The following is a 19,762-nucleotide window of genomic DNA, read 5'->3' on the forward strand; positions in this document are numbered from 1 at the left end:
AGACCTTTGAACGCGGAGTACAAAGTAGTTAAAAAAGGCAAGATTGCCCACAAGTATTACAAGAATTATAAGGATTAAGAGATAGGATTATTTTAATTTGTCTGTACAGAGTAATGAAATACAAGAAAGCAGGATGCTCAAGCCACAATATCAACAAGTTTGTTCTCAGGTGACTTTGCCGCTCGGCAAAGTAGCGGTACATGACGTTGCCCGGTGAAGGCCACCTATTCTGTGTACCCGGTACTTTGTCGGGCCCGGGATGACTTCTCCACAGTGGACGTATATAAAATTGCCATCAAATAGAATAGGAATGCAAGACTAATTCGAGAGCAAGATTTCTATTAGATTGTATTCGAACCCATTGTACATATGACATCAGAAATTCTATCAAAAAGCCGGCCATACTAGAACAAAAGATCCATAAAACCAAAGACCAAATAGCCATTCACTAATCCAGAGTCCGGCATTTCTAGTTTAGTAGATTACGCCCAAGCCTTCGCGCTGCGGGACAAGGGGAGAATAAATATCAAGAAGGCAAAATGTCTCACATTCACTCTGGCGGCTCAGCCATCACAGAGTGTCGAGTCTCAGCTTCCGATGTGGCTTCAGACGCAGTACTCCAGTCTCCATCCTCCTTCTCGGAGACTTTGCTGGCTGGGGTGGAGAACGGAGCAGGCTGAGGAATGACCTTGATACCACCGGCGCGAGAGAAGAAATCTTCCGTCCGAAGACCACGAACTTCTTGGGGATCCATTGCATCCATTTGCATCCCGCTGGCCTTTTTGGCGCGAATAAGCTCCCGCACAGGAACCATTGCTGCGTCTCGACATGCTTCCTTGATATCGCTACCAGACATACCGGCCATAGTCTTGACCAGATAGTGCAGATCAAAATTATCACGATCAACTTTCGTGTCTTTGAGAATCAGGCTGAGAATGCGAAGGCGCTGGGTAATTGGAGGAAGGGTCACGGGGAACTTCTTGGGCATTCTTCGGAGAATCGCCTCATCAATATCTTGAATGCGGTTGGTCGCTCCTAGGACAACAATCCGCTGGGGCTCTCCCGTCGAATTCGCCGATGTAAGACCATCCCAATGAGTCATGAACTCTGCCTTCACCATACCACTTGCTTCATGCTCGCCACTTCGCCGGGTTCCAAGAACAGCATCAATCTCATCAATGAAGACGATGGCAGGTTGCAACTTGCGCGCAAGCGAGAACACTGCGTTGACCAATTTATTGGAGTCACCGTACCACTTCTCTGTCAGCGTTGAGATGTGCAAGTTGATGAAGCATGCTCCACTCTCTGATGCTAGAGCTTTGGCAAGCATGGTCTTTCCGCAGCCAGGCGGACCGTATAGGAGGACACCAGAAGGTGCGGTCAACAAAGACGACGTGGAAGCGTAGAGGTGAGGCATCGTCAGCGGATAAATGATCGATTCCTTCAATTCCTCAATGATTTCATCAAGTCCCCCGATATCTTCAAATGACACTGGGATATCCTCTGGCGCAACAACATCCATCGCAATCGCTTGTTCATATTGGTTCAATGTGAGCTCTTTCTTTCGTTGCCCTTTCCTCCCTTTTCCCACCCTTCCGTGGCGCTTCATCGTCTGATTCATTTACGCCTTCCAACCGACGTATGATGGCGGCGGACTTCTGTCGTTGTTCCTCCTTCTTCTGGCTCTCTGGGTCGAAATCAAGGCGTGATAGAAGGTAGCGAATGAGGAAATATGCAGATGCAGACTATAGTAGTGTTAGAAATATTCAGTCCTATTTGCAACAAGAAGTTTCTTACAGTGCCTGCAACCATCACCATTTCTTGGAAGAACTGCTGCCATCTTCGGCCACCGGCTGAAGCCATGGCGATAAGGGGATGATTAGATAGACTGCGTTGGCGGCGCAAATAAGGACCTTTAAGTGAAAGCGACGATAAGGACAAACAAAAGTAAAATAGAAGTCTACCAGGATTAAAACAAGACGAGTCGAATATCGGGCCTGTGGCGCGGGACTCGGGGATGCCAGTCACATGTCATAAGGCGGAGAAGGCGGTGTTAGGGGTGTTGTCGGTGCGCGTCCCGCGAGTATGCAATTGTCATCAAACAATTATACCTAGGCACACCTACACAATGCCCAAACGGAAAGCTCCTCCCAAACTTTCTGGTCTATTGGGCTCAGACGATGAGGACATCATGCAAGTCGAAGCGACAGAAGAACAAGAAACTCACGAGCCTCCCGCCAAAAGACGGAGAGGCAGACCGCGTACCTCGAACGAGAATGTGATCGAAACCAAACCTACCAGACCTGCAACCCGAACAAGAAAGCAGCAGGCAGCTATGGCTGTGGCTGAGCCAGAACCCCCTGCAGACAAAAAGCCCGCCCGTCGAGGACGACCCAGAGCAAGCAGCCGTGCAGCGCAAGACGCGGAAACGTCTGTCCAGGCAACCGAGGCGGAGGCTATGGTACCCGAACAAAACGATGCAGACCAAGACGATGCATACAACCAGGAGAATGAAGACCCACGTGTCTCAAGAAATACAAAGAAGCAGCCGCCCAAGAAGGCTGCCCCAGCACGCGGTCGGGGACGACCTCGGGCGGTCAGTACACAGCCCCAAACGGATGATGAATTTCACTTTACCCCAGGTGGCTCTCGACACGTTAGTTTCCAGGAAACTCACTTAGAGCAAGCCGATCCGAGCCCTCTTGTTCGTGCAGCGAGCCAGGGAAGAAACGAACTTGAGGTCGAAGATACTCAGCAGACTGAGCAACCCGCAGCAGAGCTCGTATATGAGACTATCATTCACGAGGAACCGGCTTATAATCGCAAATCGATGTCCCCCGTGAAGAACGCTCGCTCTCGATTATCCATGCTACGCCACTCACAGGATTATTCTCCTCGTAAACGCAAGCTCGGAGGCACCGAATCCGAGCAGGGAGACCCGGAGCTTAGGCGCAGGCTGGGGGAACTGACCAAGAAGCATGATTCTTTGGAGAGTAAATACCGCAATTTACGGGAGATTGGGATTGTCGAAGCCAACACCAACATGGAGAAACTGCGAAAGCAGAGTGAGACTGTCACTAAAGGTATGCTCTTTTATTGTCTTATAGCCACTACAGCAGATGAATTGATACATCCTCAGCATCGAATGAATTGATTGCCTCGCTCAAGGCTGAAATCGATGCTCAGCGAAAGCTAGGACTACAGAGCCGTGGACTCCAAAAGCAGCTCAAAGACCGTGATGATGAATTATCTCGACTCAAATCTAGCGCCGATGAGGCACAAGCACAGCTTGCATCTGCCCAGTCTGAGGTCAAAGCTTTACATACCAAGCTCGCTGCGGCACGGAACACGGCTGCTAGTCTCGAGGGGGCTGCGAAGGTTCCCGGCAGTGCCATCAAGGGCGGCGCTGCTAACCGTGCTAATGCAGTTGCCACCGCTGAAGCGGCGCAGGCTTCGCAACTGGCCCAATTAAAAGAAGACTTATATAGCGATTTAACAGGATTGATCGTTCGTGATGTCAAGAACAGAGAGTCAGATTACCTATATGATTGTATCCAGACTGGAATCAACGGAAGTAAGTTGCTCGATTTCCTAGTAATTGGGGGGCATTTTTCTAACCTCTTTGCAGCTCTTCACTTCCATCTTGTCGTGCCAAAGATCTCCGCTGATTACGACAAAACTGAGTTCCAATACCTGCCTCACTTGGACCCTAACCGCGATCGCGACCTGGTCAACTTGCTACCAGACTTCTTGACCGTGGACATCACCTTCGTCCGCGGACAAGCAGCCAAATTTTATACGCGCGTCATTGATGCCCTCACAAAGCGCCGGTCTCTTCCAGCGCAATAGCAGTACTGATACTGAATGTTAGTCCTGGGTGTGTGTGTTTTTTTTTTCCGAAATCTGTTCATTCCCATGGAGTTTGTTCGGGGGCTGGGAATGTGAAGTTTTTTGTTTCGATTATCAATAACACCAATTCCAGCAAATACACCTTCCAAGGTTCAAATGTTGTTACAGACCTGCATACTTGTATACTTATGTTGTACTTGGTGGTAAACGCGTGGATCTTTGCTTGGTGAAACACGCTTCGTAGCGTGCTTCTTCTAACATTTGCAAGGTAACTTAAGTTCTCGTCGATCTCGTCGCCACATCCTATAACAATAGTCTATGGGTACTGGGTTTTAAATTGAGGTGATCCCGGTGATCCCTGGCAAGATATTATCTTCCTATGATATCCACTCAAAGGTATAAACCCCCACACCCACTATATAAGCGTATGTCTTTCTACATCTATATTCGATAGCTTCATCTCAATATTTAATATATACATATTTTCCGGTTTTGTTAAGATAGAGCAGAGCTTCAATCAGGAAAGAAATACTAAAATACAACTAGTTACATGTAAAGTAAATAAAACTAGGCCTGTGATTGGCTCTCACCGCCAAGTTCCCCAATGCGTCTCCAAAGTTGACGGGTTGACGTGTTGTGACCTTCATATCTCCTTTTTTTTTTTTTGTGAATTTCCCTACCTTTGTGGCAGTGGACCACTTCCACTCTTTTAATATTTGAGTATTCAGACATAGATCATGGCGCGTCTAGGCCGCGTCGGGTTTCTCGCCCTCGCAGTGGTCTTCCACTTGATCTATACATACTCAATCTTTGACATCTACTTCGTCAGTCCAATTGTTAGTGGCATGCGATCATATGGCGTCGAACGATCATCCGGAGCCCCCGCACCTGCCAAACGTCTCGTCCTCTTTGTCGCCGACGGCCTACGGGCCGACAAGGCCTTCCAAGCTTTCCCTGACCCGTCTCCCGACGCCGATCCAGAAAACAACGAATTGATTCGCCTGTCTCCCTTTATTCGCTCGCAAGTCCTCTCCCATGGAACATTCGGTGTCTCACACACCCGCGTCCCCACCGAATCACGGCCAGGCCATGTTGCGCTTATCGCAGGTCTCTATGAGGATGTGTCCTCCGTCACCACAGGATGGAAGATGAACCCGGTGAATTTTGACAGTGTTTTCAACCAGAGCCGACACACTTGGAGCTGGGGCAGTCCTGATATCCTACCAATGTTCAAGGAGGGCGCCGTACCGGGAAAAGTCGATGCGGAGATGTACAGTGAAGAAGCAGAGGACTTCACTGTCGATGCAACGCATCTGGATACTTGGGTCTTCTCCAAAGTCCATGACCTCTTCGAATCGGCAAAGACCGACCCGGACTTGGACCGAAAACTGCGGGACGACAAATTGGTGTTCTTCCTCCACCTGCTTGGACTGGATACCACTGGTCACTCTTTCCGGCCCTACTCGAACGAATACCTACACAACATCAAGGTAGTGGATCAAGGAGTCCAGGCCGTCACAAAATTGGTGGAGGATTTCTACGGAGATGACAAAACGGCGTTCGTGTTCACCGCAGACCATGGCATGAGTGACACGGGCAGCCATGGTGATGGCCATCCAGATAACACTCGAACACCGTTGGTTGTCTGGGGATCTGGCGTCGCGCGGCCCCAGCTCTCTGCTAGAGGTATTGCCGCGGGTCACGAAGATGGTTTCTCCGCGGATTGGGGATTCGACCAGGTCCGCCGACACGATGTGGCACAGGCCGATGTTGCCGCGCTCATGGCCTATCTAGTCGGTCTTGATTTCCCAGTCAACTCCGTTGGTCAATTGCCGCTGGACTACATCAATGCTAGCCCCAAGGAAAAGGCGCTGGCTGCTCTAGCCAACACGCAGGGGGTTCTGGAGATGTACCGCGTCAAAGAAGAGCAAAAGAGAGACGCGGTGATCCGGTATGTGCCCTACGAGCCTCTATCGGGCTACCACGAGAATTCAGTCGAAGGCCGACTGGCAAAAATCGAGGCACTCATCTCCAGTGGTGACCACGAGGAGGCTATTGTGGTGTCTGCCGAGCTTCTTCGCGTTGCTCTTGAGGGTCTGCGCTATCTACAAACCTATGACTGGCTATTCTTGCGGACCATTGTCTCTGTTGGATACCTGGGTTGGATCGCGTATGCACTGACCACGGTTATTGATCTGCACGTCTTGCATGGAACAGCAGACTCGCATCGGACAACGGCGAGTATCTCATTCTTCTCGTCTATTCTGGTCGCCTTGTTCTCGGTATTCCTTTACCAGGGATCGTCCTGGCGCTACTATTTCTATGCATTCTTCCCGGTTTATTTCTGGGAAGAGGTTTTTGCACGCCGTAAAGCTCTGATTGCCGGTCGTCAGATTGTCTTGGGCCATGTGTGCTCTTTCGGTGGATACCTCAAGTTTGGACTCCAGCTACTGGCATTCCTCGGTGTGATGGAGGCGATGGTTCAGTCATATTTCCATCGCGAAATTTTTACCGTCTGCTTCGCCTTGGGTGCGTTGTGGCCTGTTATCCATGGCGTTAGCTTCATTCGCAGTCATGTATTATTGTCTGCGACTTGGGCTCTAGGTTGCGGTTTGATGAGTTCGTTTACTCTTCTGCCAGTAATCAAGGTTGAAAACCTTGATACGATGTAAGCACGTTTTCTACGGCAATGGCTTTCACGTGGCTAATCTCTTTTTTTTTTCCCTTTGCAGCACATATGGCGGCTTGCTCATGTTCCTCACTGGCATATTGTATTTGCTGTTTGAGGACGCTATAATCGGACATCGTGAGCCGGGAGCCAACGAACCGAATTCTATCGGCCGTGTGGGCTCACGAATCATCATGGGAATTCAGCTTGGCATGGTTCTGCTTGCTGTCATAGTCACTAGGTCATCTGTGCTCTCTCTCCAGGCCCGCCAAGGCCTGCCGTTTGGAAATATCGTGGTTGGATGGGTTGTCCTAGGTAAGTTTACACGGCAGTCTGTCCTAGGATGGAACTGCGTCTTCACTGAGAAATGCTAATCGATTTTCAGTGGCTTCCCTGACACTTCCATTCTTCCACCGTCTGTATCCGAATAGCCACTATCTGCACCGGCTCATGATTATCTTCTTGACCTTCTCACCAACCTTTATCATTCTCACAATCTCATGGGAAGGGCTGTTCTATTTCGTATTCTGCATGACCATTGTGACATGGGTTCGCCTGGAACATGCCATTTACGTGCACACAGCAGGCACTTTGGAGAAGCCTAAGAACCCCGGCGTGACGACCGTTGACGGTGAAACTTTCTACTACCGTGCCCTTACTCTCTCCGATGTCCGCGTGGCACTCTTCTTCTTTTTCCTCCTGCAATCGGCTTTCTTCAGCACCGGCAATGTGGCCTCGATCTCGACCTTCTCCCTCGACAGCGTTCGCCGCCTTATCCCCGTCTTCGATCCCTTCGCCCAAGGCGCACTCTTGATTCTCCAAATCCTCATCCCCTTTGCCATTATCAGTGCCAATCTGGGCATCCTTAACCGCCGCCTGGAGGTACCCCCTAGTGCGCTCTTCATGGTTGTCATGGCCATCTCGGACATCATGACCCTCAACTTCTTCTTCATGGTGCGCGACGAGGGCTCGTGGCTTGACATTGGAATGACCATCAGTCATTTCTGTATTGCAAGCGCCCTCTGCACCTTCGTGGCGGGTCTAGAGTTCCTCAGCGAGCAATTTGTCAGCGGCGTGGACTTCGCCCCCACGGTGACAGCTGTTGGGGCTGCCGTGGTCCAGACTATCGAAGAAGCCACCGAGTGTGGCCACGAGGACCGCAAGGAGCCGAAGAAAGCCCAGTCCAATGTGGCCAAGTCCAAATCCAAGTCCAAGGGTAAAGGTAAGGGTAAATCAGGAAAGAATGGGTGGTCATAGTTGGAATATGCTATAATGTACACATGACCCCACACATGTTATGTTCGTTGATTCCATGTATTTTATTTGACTATAAAACTAATTTGGAGACCCTTAAAACAAAACTGTCTCACTTCCTTCTACATCCCGGGGATGCCCGGTGACCGATGACCGCTAAAAAAAAACATGTGTGTTCTCAATAAACACCAAAACGGGCACTCTCATTGGTCGAAGCTCAAAGTTGCCGAGGCATCACAAGCTCACAGCCCTGGAGGGTTTTGTCCATTCCCCTGAAGAATCTATACTTGTACGGAGTATGAACGATCAGAGGTGGAATTTCCTCCCCGCAACTTCATTTTCATCCCCATTCCTTTTCTCCCCCGCAATCTTGACTTTGGGTTCGAAGGGGATCGGAATGATCTACACTCCGTAACTTTTTAGATGTCTGAAACAAGAACACATGCAACTCTATACAAGCCTATACATTAAGCTGCCATCAGGGCCAGTAGGTCACACTGCATATACATCCGCACATCCCGCCAATATGGCCCGAATATTGTCTCCGAGTTTTGTATGTACCCCAGGCAGACTCCCCCATCTAACCCTCCATACCTCCACACCTCCGCATCCTCCCGCGTAGGCTCTAGTTATTTTGTCCATGGAAGCTAATGTAGGATCTACCTGGCACGTCATGGCTCCAAATCCTTTTAGTCAGGAACCCGAGAATGGAGGCTGAAGATTATTTCCACGCAGTGGACCTAGTTAGGGTTTATGATTGTCAATGGGGATTAGGGAATTGGCACTTCAGTTATATTATTTATATCCATAATAGGTGTTAGTTACCGGTCTTTTCCCTGTCGATCTCTCCATATTTTTGTAATATTTTTAGTGGCTTTTACACTCTTAGCGTTTCGGTCTGAACCCCCGCGCCATCTAGGCTGTTTAGGTAGACCTTTACCCCTTTTTCATTTAAGAGGGACTAAAAGGAATACATGCTAAAGGGAGATATTCCATATAATATATAATAGAATATAATATACCAAAATGCCTAAATGCTACGGGGTAGGTAAATGCTGACCAAATAGTAACTCCACCAGGAATATGATATTGCCACAGCCTAACTTCACATTCGATATTCCTCTCTCACTCTCTCTCTCTCTCCCCCCTCCCCGGTACTTTTTTTCTCTTAATTTTCTCTTGATCGCGTGGCGTAATTGCTGTGAGAGATCCCCTTTCTTACCCTTTATACTCCGTACTCTGTACCCTATACCCCGTGGGCCTTAACACCTTTTTTATATCATATTGCTCCCCCCCCCCCCTCCCCCCCTCCCCTTCTCCCCCTCCGAGCGCATCCCCCATTCTCCAAAGTCTACCATTCCTGGATGGAGAGACTGCGTGGCCATGAGTACTACTGAATTCCACACCGACCAGCTATCGGACAACCATCCCAGTCCGGCTCCGAGCAACGCGGGCTCGACGGGGACTTCGGGCATTACGGTGCGCAATGGTCCACAAGGCCAACCGCTGAGTTTCAGAAGGTAAGCCAGTTCTGCTTTAGTTCTTTAATATTGGCAAAATGGTGTTTGGGTCTGGCGGATTGTGGGGGAGTGTGCGGGCGCAAAGATGAGCGACAGGGGAGTTTCGGCTTTTCGCATCCCCTGTACCTGAAGGAAAACTCTTCGAGTTAAGCATTCTTATGCGCTTGCTAATTCGTTTTTATATAATCTTAGACAACGTGCATCACGCGCGTGCGAGGTACGTCTGGATTTTTAGGGAGACGCGACTCTGGGGCCGAGGTTCTTACGCACCTCGGCTCAGTTCCTTATCGCGATACATTTCTCTTCCCCTTTAGTCTTGGATTTGAAAATATGGCTAACATTTCTTCTTTGACTCAATTAGACATGTCATGCTCGCAAGGTGAGTTTGCCCTTACTCATGCCTTGCTTTTTGTTTTACCTTCTAACCTGTTCCCGTCGCCTAGGTTCGATGTGATGCAGCCAGTCTCGGGGTGCCTTGCACCAATTGTGTCGCTTTCTCTATCGAGTGCAAGATCCCATCTCCAAAACGAAAGAAGAACAATCAGAACAAGAGCAAGGAAGATACTCAGTATGATGACAGTCCACCGCATACTGCCTCCTCAATCGTCGATGCTGCAGTTGCTCACTTCCGACCCACGAGCACTGAGGAGCCAGCCGGTTCGGTATCTGGCTCTATCTCTGCGTCTAGGGAAAAGGAGAAGAGTTCAGACTCGGATGAAAAGAACGATGCCTTTGGATATCCGAACAACCGCATGGGCGTCGACGGCATGCCCAATACCTCCCTCTCCGAGGCCGAGGCCGCCCAACAAGCTTCGGCCGATAACGCCTATGCCCAATTCATGAAGCCCAAGTTTGCCCGTGCTCCGATAAAAGAGGCTGGCCGGGTGGCATACTTGGGCGAGTCGTCGAATCTGTCTCTTCTGGTTCAAGACCGCCATGGAACCACAGATGTCGTGCACTATCCGCTCCCACCAAATATCAGAGGATCTCGCGCCCGATTGACGGACTTAGACAACTTGGAAATTGATATACTACATCAGCGAGGCGCATTCCTGCTCCCGCCCAAACCGCTGTGTGATGAATTGGTTGACGCCTACTTCAAATGGGTGGCGCCCGTCGTGCCGATTATCAACAAGAGTCGCTTCATGCGTCACTACCGTGATCCTAAGAACCCGCCCTCGTTATTGTTGCTGCAGGCGATCCTGCTGGCAGGATCGCGGGTCTGCACTAACCAGCAGCTTATGGATGCCAATGGCTCGACAACCCCTGCGGCCATGACTTTCTATAAGCGTGCTAAGGCGCTGTACGATGCTAACTACGAGGATGACCGCGTCACTATCGTGCAGGCATTGGTGCTTTTGGGTTGGTACTGGGAAGGACCGGAAGGTGAGTTCCCCATCCATACTAGTCTATCCTAATGGCTTTTCTGACTAGTTACAGACGTCACCAAGAACGTCTTCTACTGGACACGGGTCGCTATGGTGGTAGCTCAGGGCTCTGGAATGCACCGCAGCGTCGAAATGTCCCAGCTTAATAAACCAGACAAACGACTCTGGAAGAGAATCTGGTGGACCCTATTTACCCGGGATCGCTCTGTCGCTGTCGCACTGGGACGACCGATTGGAATCAATACAGATGACTCGGATGTTGAGATGGTGACGGAGGACGATTTCATTGAGGATGAGCTCGACATCGTCGCCGAATACCCATCAGATCCTGTCCATGTCCAATTCTTCCTGCAGTATGTCAAGCTGTGCGAGATCATGGGCTTGGTTCTGTCGCAGCAGTACTCTGTGGCTTCGAAGTCACGGCGTATGAATGCAATGGATCTCACCCACTCAGATATGGCGCTCGCCGATTGGCTGCAAAACTGTCCTAAAGAAGTATGCTGGCAACGCTCTAGCCATCATTTCTGGGCAGCTCTCTTGCACTCTAATTACTACACTACGCTCTGTCTTCTTCACAGGGCTCATATGCCGCCTGCCTCGTCCGCGCCCAATAACTACAGGGTCGAAGAAATGGCTTATCCGTCGCGAACAATTGCCTTCCAAGCTGCAGGCATGATCACCTCTATTGTCGAAAACTTACAGGCGCATGGGGAGATCCGGTACACGCCTGCCTTCATTGTCTATAGTCTATTCTCAGCCTTGATTATGCACGTGTACCAAATGCGTTCTTCGGTTCCTTCGATCGTGGCCACCTGCCAGGAAAGAATCAACGTCTGCATGCTAGCCCTCAAGGATGTATCAAAGGTATGGCTAGTGGCAAAGATGGTGAACACCTTGTTCGAGTCTATCCTCGGAAACAAGGTGTTGGAAGAACGACTCCAGAAGGCTGCCGGCCGGAGACATCAGCGCACACGGCACGGAGAATCATCTTCCTCCAAGAGGCACGACCCGCCAAAACGCAAATTCGACGATATGGACATCGGCATGCCAAATGGCGGGCCTACACCCCCTGTGTCATATGAGCGCTCCCGGCCCCAGACACCCGCTGTCACCCCCTCTCGGGAATTGAACCAACCCCCTCTCGGCGGCCAACAATCACCAAACAACCACCGCGCTCCTCACGATCCAATGACCGGCACGGGTAACTCCCGAGCCAACACCAGGCCTACAACCCCATTCAATGGCCAATTCTCTCTACCCGCCACACCGCCCGATTTCTTCCTAGTAACCCGCACCTCGCCCAACCTCTCCCCCTCCCTCTGGGAGAACTTCCAGCCCGATCAACTCTTCCCAGATGGCACCGCCTTCTTTCCGGAGTTGACATCGCCACCCCAGCCCACTGCAGTGGACCCATCCCTCCAGATCCCATCCCAAATGCCCCCGGGTATGACCCCGCGCCCTAATCCCATGATGAACAACCAGCCACAGCCCGTCTCGGGCCGTAGCGTGTCTGTCTCCCATGGTAGTCCACCGGTGATGTCAACACTGCCGGGCGCGATGGGAATGCACCCCAACCCGCCGCAACAAATGTTCGGCATGGAGGGCCAGCACCAGCAAGCTTGGCCGCCCATGCACGGTCTCGACGGCACAATGAGTGGAGCCGCAATGGACGCCGCTAGCCAAGACAATGATAACTGGAGTAGTAGTTCCCGTAGCGGGCCGACTGCTCCAACAACGCTGAATGTCGAGGACTGGTATGTCTCCCAAGGCCTTGTGGTTTTATGGTTTTACTTAATATTATTTTGTTAACACGCGCAACAGGTTCCAATTCTTTGGCATCAATGGCGGTTTCGGCGATCTAGCTGCATGAACAATCACGATCTAGACTAGTTACGCTTCATGTTTATGGTGTTACGCTTTACCTGTCGATATCGAGGGTGGACTTGGGGGGCTTGGAGTACAAAGTACGACTACAAAGTACGACTACAAAGTACGACTACAAAGTACACCCGGAGTTCCCTTTGCAGACTCTAATCTACTTGTTATTCTGGTATATACTTTCATCTTTTGGGGCTTTTCTTTTTCCGGTTTCAAAACGGGTTGCTTTCGGGGCGAGGTGGGTGCAGCGGCGTTTGGTGTGGGATTGTTTGTTTTTGTCTTATTGGACGATCTGGTTTATGAATATCCTTGGAAGAGGTTGATAATCTTTTGATTAATCTCTTGTGTCTTCTGTTATCTCTGATTGGAGTTGTGTTGGGAAAACTTCATGGACTGGCATCCCGAGGGAGTCAAGTCGCGTCTTATCACAGTGAATAATCCACCTGTTAACTTCTGTCAAGCCATTTAAACTCACTTGTTCTTTTTTTCATCTATTCCCTCACAATACCTCCCAAGAGAAAACCAACCGACTCCACCACCACCAGCGCAAAGAAGTCCAAAGGCCCAACAAACAGCCCTGAAGTAGACATGGAAACCGAGCTCGTACTAGAAAAGTGACGGACCCCGTCTCTGTATCCCGTAACGCAGACTCGGGGTTCGGATTTCGAACCCGCGCCCCTGTCAAGGCTTTTGGTTATATATGCCTAGGATGCGCGTCTTGGAAGACCCAGATCACCAGAACCGAGTCTGAGAATAAGGAAAATGAGGAGTTTATAGAGCAGAGAAAAAAAGGCGATCTAGTAAATGAATCAATATTGAGGGGATATTGAACAGTCTCTAGTGCGAGCGATGGCTGATTCTGATATCAGGAGGCGGACGATACCACTACCCTCAAACCCTCAAACCTGCTTCTAGGCATCCAGGAGAAAAATGGATATTCATAAACGCCGGTCTAGCCAAATGTATCGCGATGAAGTAGGGTACTATTGTGCGATAACTTTGAGATGCATGTCCACAATGACTTCTTTGGATATGTCATTATGGAGCTGGTGGAGAACCTGCTCCTTGGTTTTGAGGAGGCCGATGATGACTGGAAGATGCAGTGAGCTATCTGTGAAGCGACGGGGTTGTATTTCCAAATGGATTCTATCATGTCGATGGTTGGGTTCGTCTCTCTGGCTCCGACCAGAATGTTTAGAGTTGACGGAATGCTAACCAGTGCAATATATAGCCGCGAAGGCAGTGATACTGCTAATACGATGCGTGTCGCCTTCGCCACCATATTCCTTAACATGCTTGCTACTCTGAAGCGAAACGATTCGGACTCGGAGGTAAAGACCGTCGGAACCATCGTCGGTCTGTTCGTCCGCTTCATTGTTAGTGTCGAAGAGTACGGTATTGACTGGGATGACCATGGTGCGAAGATAGAGGCTTATGCCGCTAAGCACGACATCACAATTCACGGCTCGAACCATACGCGCTATAAGAGGTCGTCTGGTGAGAGTATGGAGATGGGTGGCTGAACAGCTATATTTGTGTATATCAGGATCATTAGGATCGGTTGTTGCCTACGTATGTATGGGTGTGGTTTTGGAACTTGATATAACACAGTCATTGCTCACTGTATCCGAGGTAACTAAATGCCCCAAACCCCCAAAGGATCAGCCCCCATATCTCCCCTTGACTTTTGCAGCTTCTTTACACGTCTGACCAGAGCCCCAACCAAGATCGGGCCGATCAATGTGCAGAGTGAGATTGCCCAGATGACTACTAGATAGATCTCAGATGGTTCTTCGGATGATTCATCCGAGAACATTCCCTTGCTTTCGGCAATTGAAGCAATGAGGTATCCCACTTCGCCTCGGGCAACCATTGCGAATCCCAGTATAGCAGGCGGATACAAGGACTTAGGTTTGGGGGGAGGGAAATGCGGGAACTAGGACGAGAAGTGGGTGTAGGAGATCTGTTTGTTGGCCAAGGCTCGTTTTTAGCATTATCTTGGGTTGAAACATCTACACCGTCATCTTGAGTTGCTGGTCTCTGCAGGACCTTCTTGCTTCGGTTCGACTTTCTGTTGATGGTCTGAGGACTCGCACAGTAGGAATGAACGTATGTAAACGGTTTCTTGATGGTAGAGACTAGCCCCGACACAGGGCTCGGAGAGATTCGAATGAGCCATAGGCCGGTGATCATTTTTCCAATTGCCATAAGCATAGCGTAGACAACCCCACGCCATACAACCTGGCCTGAGAACATTTTGGTGATGGGAATTGCGAATCCGATGGATGCCTGCTGATGTTAATATATCCCTTCTGGAATCGAATGGAGAGACTCACGAAGAAAAAAGGAAGAAGAATGTGGTTAACCGTCGCTTTATAATATTTGCTGTAGATGAGCTCGCCCATAGGTATATCATTACGAGTTGTTTCTGTTTCTCGAGTGGGTGTCTCTTCCGTACGCCGGTTCTTGCTATTCCGTACGCTATGATCGAAGGTCTGCTCGTGAGAGTCACTAGATTGCAGGCCAGCAATTGGTTTTTTCGCTTCAGCTACTAGCCTATCGAACCAGGAGACAATCACTCCAGCAAGGTAGGCAGCAAAGAGACTCGAAGTTCCAGCATACGTTGCACCAGCCACGATTCCAACCAACACACACGTCTGTGCAAGGAAAGCAAATTGTGCAGTCCCCACAAAAGCTGGGAATTTGTCTTTGCAACCAAGCAATTTTTTTAATCCTGGCTGTAAACCGAATGCACACAGCAATAGAAGACCAACAACGAAACCAATGGAAGCAAAAACAGGTCGAATTACAGTCACAGCACTGAATGAGTCGGCACTTCCAATGTTGGAAATAATCTGAATCATGACCAGACCGACCACATCGTCTAGCATTGCAGCACTAGTGGTGACAACGCCGAGCCTTGTGCTTGTTAGCTGGGTGGTTGAGAGTATGGTGAACGTAGTGCCGAGACTAGTTGCGCTCAAGGCGGCACCGGCTGCAAAGGACTGAAGATGAGTAGCCGATACAAGTTCCTTGAGAATGAATGACAACCCCATTGGGACACAGATTCCAGTGGTAGCGACGGCTGTCGAAAGAAGGATGTTTGCCTTCAAGGACTTGATTGAGGTTGACAAACCGCCTGTTTATTGTAAGATAATATTTTCAACAAGGAGATGGAAATATGCACACTTACCTTCATAGATCAAAAGTATCAGGCCTAAATACCCAATCTGCTGGATCACTCGTTCTGTCTCTTGATCGAACCATTGTTCCCCGGGGGTGCCCCACAAGATACCGATGAAGAGTTGGCCGATTAGCCCACAGTAGAGGAGCTTGTCCAGGCAGGTGTTGGCTATGTTCAGAGTCAAAAGAAATCCGGTGTAGTTGAGGACTGTTTTGGTTGAGGGTTCATGATAGGCAAATGCCGATTCGAATTTGGATGCCATTTTTGTTGCTCCTCTCTAGCTAAGGTATTGTAGAGCCTTGGGTATTTTTTCCAGATTCCAACCTCCATGTAGGTTTCTAATTAAAGGGCAACGGTCAAATGCAATTAGATATGTAGACTAAGATGAGTGGAAGTCCCCCGGGGACGGGGAACCAAATCGATGACTAACGAGAATTTGCGACTTTCTCGAAAGTAAACATCGATAGATATATATATATATCTATCTATACAATTCATACAACATAATATTAAACATTCCATAATCTATATATTCTAAATCTATTTACCACCTTCGACAAATTGTACTCTAATATTCTAATCCATATAAATCCATAAACAAAAGTAAATTGTTGACTCATAAAACTCCACATACTTGCATGCCTAATCGGGACTAGCGGATGACGAAATCGCAATGACCGTGGCTCGACGAATCAGCGTCGACTCGGACGAGTCAGCTTGTCCGGGGGGAGAAGAGAAGATGTGTGAGTGATGGTTCGGTTTCTTCATTTGATTTTTATTCCTATTCCCCATTTTTTGGCTTCTGACATCGCTTCGCCTTTTCTTTCAATTCCTTCAATTACATCAATCTACACACCTTCTTTCTCCCCTCTGCCCCGCAGCGATGTCGGCCTCATCTGGAATTCCCAATGCCTCGGGGTCATCCAGTGGTGTAAAGAAGGGGTTCCCTCAGGTTGACCTGTCAGGCAATGACCTTCCACCTTCCCCTGCCCCGTCCAGTCCTCACACAGGTCGCCGGTACAATATTGCCACCGAGCTGGTCTTCACCGAGGGCAGTGACCAATACAATGCCAGCAGCGTTCCTATCTATCAGGTACAGATCCATCTCGGTGACACAATGGTCCTTGCAATTGGATTGAAATACTGATCATCCTTAATCCTATAGAGTGCTACCTTTAAACAAACCTCCAACGCCGGCGGTGGAGAGTATGACTATACACGGTCCGGGAACCCCACTCGCACACACCTCGAGCGTCACTTGGCCAAGATCATGTCGGCACAGCGCGCCCTGGTGGTATCCTCCGGCATGGCAGCCTTGGATGTGATTACAAGGCTTCTCCGCCCCGGTGATGAGGTGGTCACCGGTGACGACCTCTACGGCGGCACCAACCGTCTGCTTAAGTACCTCTCCACCAATGGTGGGATCGTTGTGCACCACGTCGATACCACACAGCCCGAGAAGGTCGAGGAGGTGTTGAGCTCGAAGACAACTATGGTGCTACTCGAGACCCCCACAAACCCCCTAATCAAGATCGTCGATATCGGAAAAATTGCTACCGCCGCTCACGAAGCCAACCCCGCCTGCATTGTCGCTGTGGACAACACCATGATGTCTCCCCTGCTCCTGAACCCACTAGACTTTGGCGCCGATATCGTTTACGAGAGTGGCACCAAGTACCTCTCCGGTCACCACGACCTGATGGCCGGTGTCATTGCCGTGAATGATCTGCAGCTCGGAGAACGCCTGTACTTCCCCATCAACGCATCAGGATGCGGCCTGTCACCGTTCGACTCTTGGCTACTACTGCGCGGCGTGAAGACGTTGAAGGTCCGCATGGACCAGCAGCAGAGCAATACCCAGCGCATTGCCGAATTCCTTGAGTCGCATGGCTTCAAGGTGCGCTACCCCGGTTTGCGGTCCCACCCGCAATACGAACTCCACAATTCCATGGCGCGGGGTGCCGGTGCCGTACTCTCGTTCGAGACCGGTGACACGGCCATTAGCGAGCGCATTGTGGAGAGCGCCAAGATTTGGGCTATCAGTGTCAGCTTTGGCTGTGTCAACAGTCTGATCAGTATGCCGTGTCGTATGAGTCATGCTAGCATTGACGCGAAGACGCGAGCGGAACGTGCTATGCCTGAAGACTTGATCCGGTTGTGTGTTGGTATTGAGGATGTGGATGACTTGATTGACGACTTGCAACGGGCGGTATGTATTATGTGTCTCCCTTGCATAATTTGGATTTCTGCTAACTTCTTCTTTTTTCAGTTGGTGCAAGCTGGTGCGGTCAATGTCACTCTGGATGGCATTGAAGCTCGATAGATAGTTAAAATCTTGGTATTTGGCGTTTGGGGGATTTAAAATAAGAGTATAATGAAGCAAACCTATACTTGTATCTTTCTTGATATGACATTGTAGACTAAATAAAGCAGCCCCTGGAGCGTTTTATCTGGTAGATAAGCTATGGGGCCGGCATCGGAGTGCCGGCGCCGGGTCGCGCCCGGGTCATTCTCGTCCGAAGCTGGGGTCGATACTTCGTAGATATAATTCAGATCTCGCATTTGTAATTCATTTTCTCTCATTTGACCTGTGTATACTCTTTTACTTAATGCATAACCTCTCTCTTGTTCAAACTATATGAGCATGAATCGGGATGCTGTTGCACAAGATACAATATTTACAATGGCGACAATAAAGCAGGAACAGCCCCAGGAACGACAGGCTAGCACACGCCCGACAACTTCAGCATGGAATACCAAGGATATGGGCAAACGACTCGGTGTCGATGTCGCTAGCGCAGCAACAGCCGGTGCGCTGACCTGTCCGTTAATCACCATCATTGATCGGTGAGTGACTATCACAGCTCTCCAATGTTTATTCACAAGTACAAGACTAATCCCTCCAGCGCAATCATGGAAAAAGCCTCAAAAGGTTTCCCAATCGGCCAAACAATCAAAAACTGTCTTCGATCGATGGTCGCTCGACCCAGCGGCTTCTTCTTCAGCACTCCATTCCTCCTCATCTATACCCTATACACATCGACCTACCTCACCGCAAACGCAATCGACACCCTCAGATCAACGACACATAACCAGCCCTACAATGCCATCGACACAGGCCTTCCCAAGTTCTTCGCAACAACAATAGTCAACATGGCAATCTGCGTCTACAAAGACGCGCGCTTCGCCAAAATGTTTGGCGCCTCTCCTCCCTCTGAATCGCTAGCTAGAAGGAGCACTATGAACACAAACCCAGCCGCGTGGAAGTACGGCTCCGCTCTCCGCGCACCATGCCCTCCATCCGCACCCACATCACCAACCCTCCAAATACCAAAAGTCTCCTACGGCCTCTTCTGTCTCCGCGACAGCATCACCATCTGGGCTTCTTTCAATATCCCTGCCCTTATTGCGCCCTCGGTCCCAGACTTCCTCGCCTCAAGCCCAACGATGAAATCCAGCATCGCGCAATTCGCCTGTCCCGCTGCTATGCAGTTCGCTAGTACGCCGATGCACCTCCTCGGTTTGGATCTTTATAACCGCCAGCCTGCCGGTGGTATGCATTGGACTGAACGTGCGGCACGGATTCGTCGCGATTATGTGCCTAGTTGCTTTGCGCGCATGGGGAAGATCGTTCCTGCGTACGGTATTGGTGGTGTGGTCAATGTGCGCATGAGGGATTCCTTGATGAAGAGAGTTGAGAGGGGAGAGTAATTTCTATTTGATTTGACATCAAAGGAAAGACAATGATCCCTGTGGAGGTGAAAGGTAGGATTTTGGTGGGTTAATGACCTGATGATCTCATTTTGTTTTCATTTAATGTTTAGATTTGTATTTCGTGATTGATCTTTTGATCTCACGTTTCTTCCTCATCTCTCCACTCAGCCTTATGGGATTAATGCTCGGCGTTTTTGCTTTTCGGGGTTTTGCCTCGGTGTTTCATATCCCCAGACTTACAGACTTGGGCATTAGACTGGTTTAGAGGGTCTTTGCCGTTAATAACTTGGATTTTCTTTGGATATCA

The 19,762-nt window shown here is 49.7% G+C and overlaps 8 protein-coding genes across 8 annotated transcripts; 6 read left to right on the forward strand and 2 right to left on the reverse strand.

Annotated features, from left to right (window-relative positions):
• Positions 1-550: 550 nt before the first annotated feature.
• Positions 551-1,863, reverse strand: N7447_006695 (protein-degrading AAA family ATPase MSP1; the record flags this gene model as incomplete). The annotated part of the gene is given in 3 exon segments (XM_057230957.1): positions 551-1,612; positions 1,626-1,745; positions 1,798-1,863. 3 exon segments carry the CDS (start codon positions 1,861-1,863, stop codon positions 551-553), a joined length of 1,248 nt encoding a protein of 415 aa, XP_057086047.1.
• Positions 1,864-2,128: 265 nt separating this feature from the next.
• N7447_006696 (putative chromosome segregation protein (Pcs1)) lies at positions 2,129-3,849 on the forward strand (the record flags this gene model as incomplete). Its single annotated transcript, XM_057230958.1, has 3 exons — positions 2,129-3,083; positions 3,140-3,574; positions 3,629-3,849. The coding sequence occupies 3 exons, from the start codon at positions 2,129-2,131 to the stop codon at positions 3,847-3,849; spliced, it is 1,611 nt and encodes a 536-aa protein (XP_057086048.1).
• Positions 3,850-4,586: 737 nt separating this feature from the next.
• Positions 4,587-7,774, forward strand: N7447_006697 (mannose-ethanolamine phosphotransferase MCD4; the record flags this gene model as incomplete). Its single annotated transcript, XM_057230959.1, has 3 exons — positions 4,587-6,517; positions 6,582-6,832; positions 6,903-7,774. 3 exons carry the CDS (start codon positions 4,587-4,589, stop codon positions 7,772-7,774), a joined length of 3,054 nt encoding a protein of 1,017 aa, XP_057086049.1.
• Positions 7,775-9,154: 1,380 nt separating this feature from the next.
• farA (CeGAL family transcription factor) lies at positions 9,155-12,549 on the forward strand (the record flags this gene model as incomplete). Its single annotated transcript, XM_057230960.1, has 6 exons — positions 9,155-9,291; positions 9,484-9,508; positions 9,653-9,670; positions 9,735-10,677; positions 10,732-12,433; positions 12,501-12,549. 6 exons carry the CDS (start codon positions 9,155-9,157, stop codon positions 12,547-12,549), a joined length of 2,874 nt encoding a protein of 957 aa, XP_057086050.1.
• A 1,012-nt stretch (positions 12,550-13,561) lies between these two features.
• Positions 13,562-14,080, forward strand: N7447_006699 (uncharacterized protein; the record flags this gene model as incomplete). The annotated part of the gene is made up of 2 exons (XM_057230961.1): positions 13,562-13,659; positions 13,789-14,080. The coding sequence occupies 2 exons, from the start codon at positions 13,562-13,564 to the stop codon at positions 14,078-14,080; spliced, it is 390 nt and encodes a 129-aa protein (XP_057086051.1).
• A 113-nt stretch (positions 14,081-14,193) lies between these two features.
• N7447_006700 (cation:proton antiporter) lies at positions 14,194-16,003 on the reverse strand (the record flags this gene model as incomplete). The annotated part of the gene is made up of 4 exons (XM_057230962.1): positions 14,194-14,493; positions 14,574-14,846; positions 14,894-15,696; positions 15,751-16,003. 4 exons carry the CDS (start codon positions 16,001-16,003, stop codon positions 14,194-14,196), a joined length of 1,629 nt encoding a protein of 542 aa, XP_057086052.1.
• Positions 16,004-16,624: 621 nt separating this feature from the next.
• N7447_006701 (cystathionine beta-lyase STR3) lies at positions 16,625-18,064 on the forward strand (the record flags this gene model as incomplete). The annotated part of the gene is made up of 3 exons (XM_057230963.1): positions 16,625-16,834; positions 16,907-17,950; positions 18,011-18,064. 3 exons carry the CDS (start codon positions 16,625-16,627, stop codon positions 18,062-18,064), a joined length of 1,308 nt encoding a protein of 435 aa, XP_057086053.1.
• A 315-nt stretch (positions 18,065-18,379) lies between these two features.
• On the forward strand, positions 18,380-19,452 carry N7447_006702 (uncharacterized protein; the record flags this gene model as incomplete). The annotated part of the gene is made up of 2 exons (XM_057230964.1): positions 18,380-18,588; positions 18,648-19,452. The coding sequence occupies 2 exons, from the start codon at positions 18,380-18,382 to the stop codon at positions 19,450-19,452; spliced, it is 1,014 nt and encodes a 337-aa protein (XP_057086054.1).
• Positions 19,453-19,762: the final 310 nt, after the last annotated feature.

This window comes from Penicillium robsamsonii (genome assembly GCF_028829455.1).
Source record: "Penicillium robsamsonii strain IBT 29466 chromosome Unknown utg000003l_segment0_segment0, whole genome shotgun sequence".
Taxonomy (NCBI): domain Eukaryota; kingdom Fungi; phylum Ascomycota; class Eurotiomycetes; order Eurotiales; family Aspergillaceae; genus Penicillium; species Penicillium robsamsonii.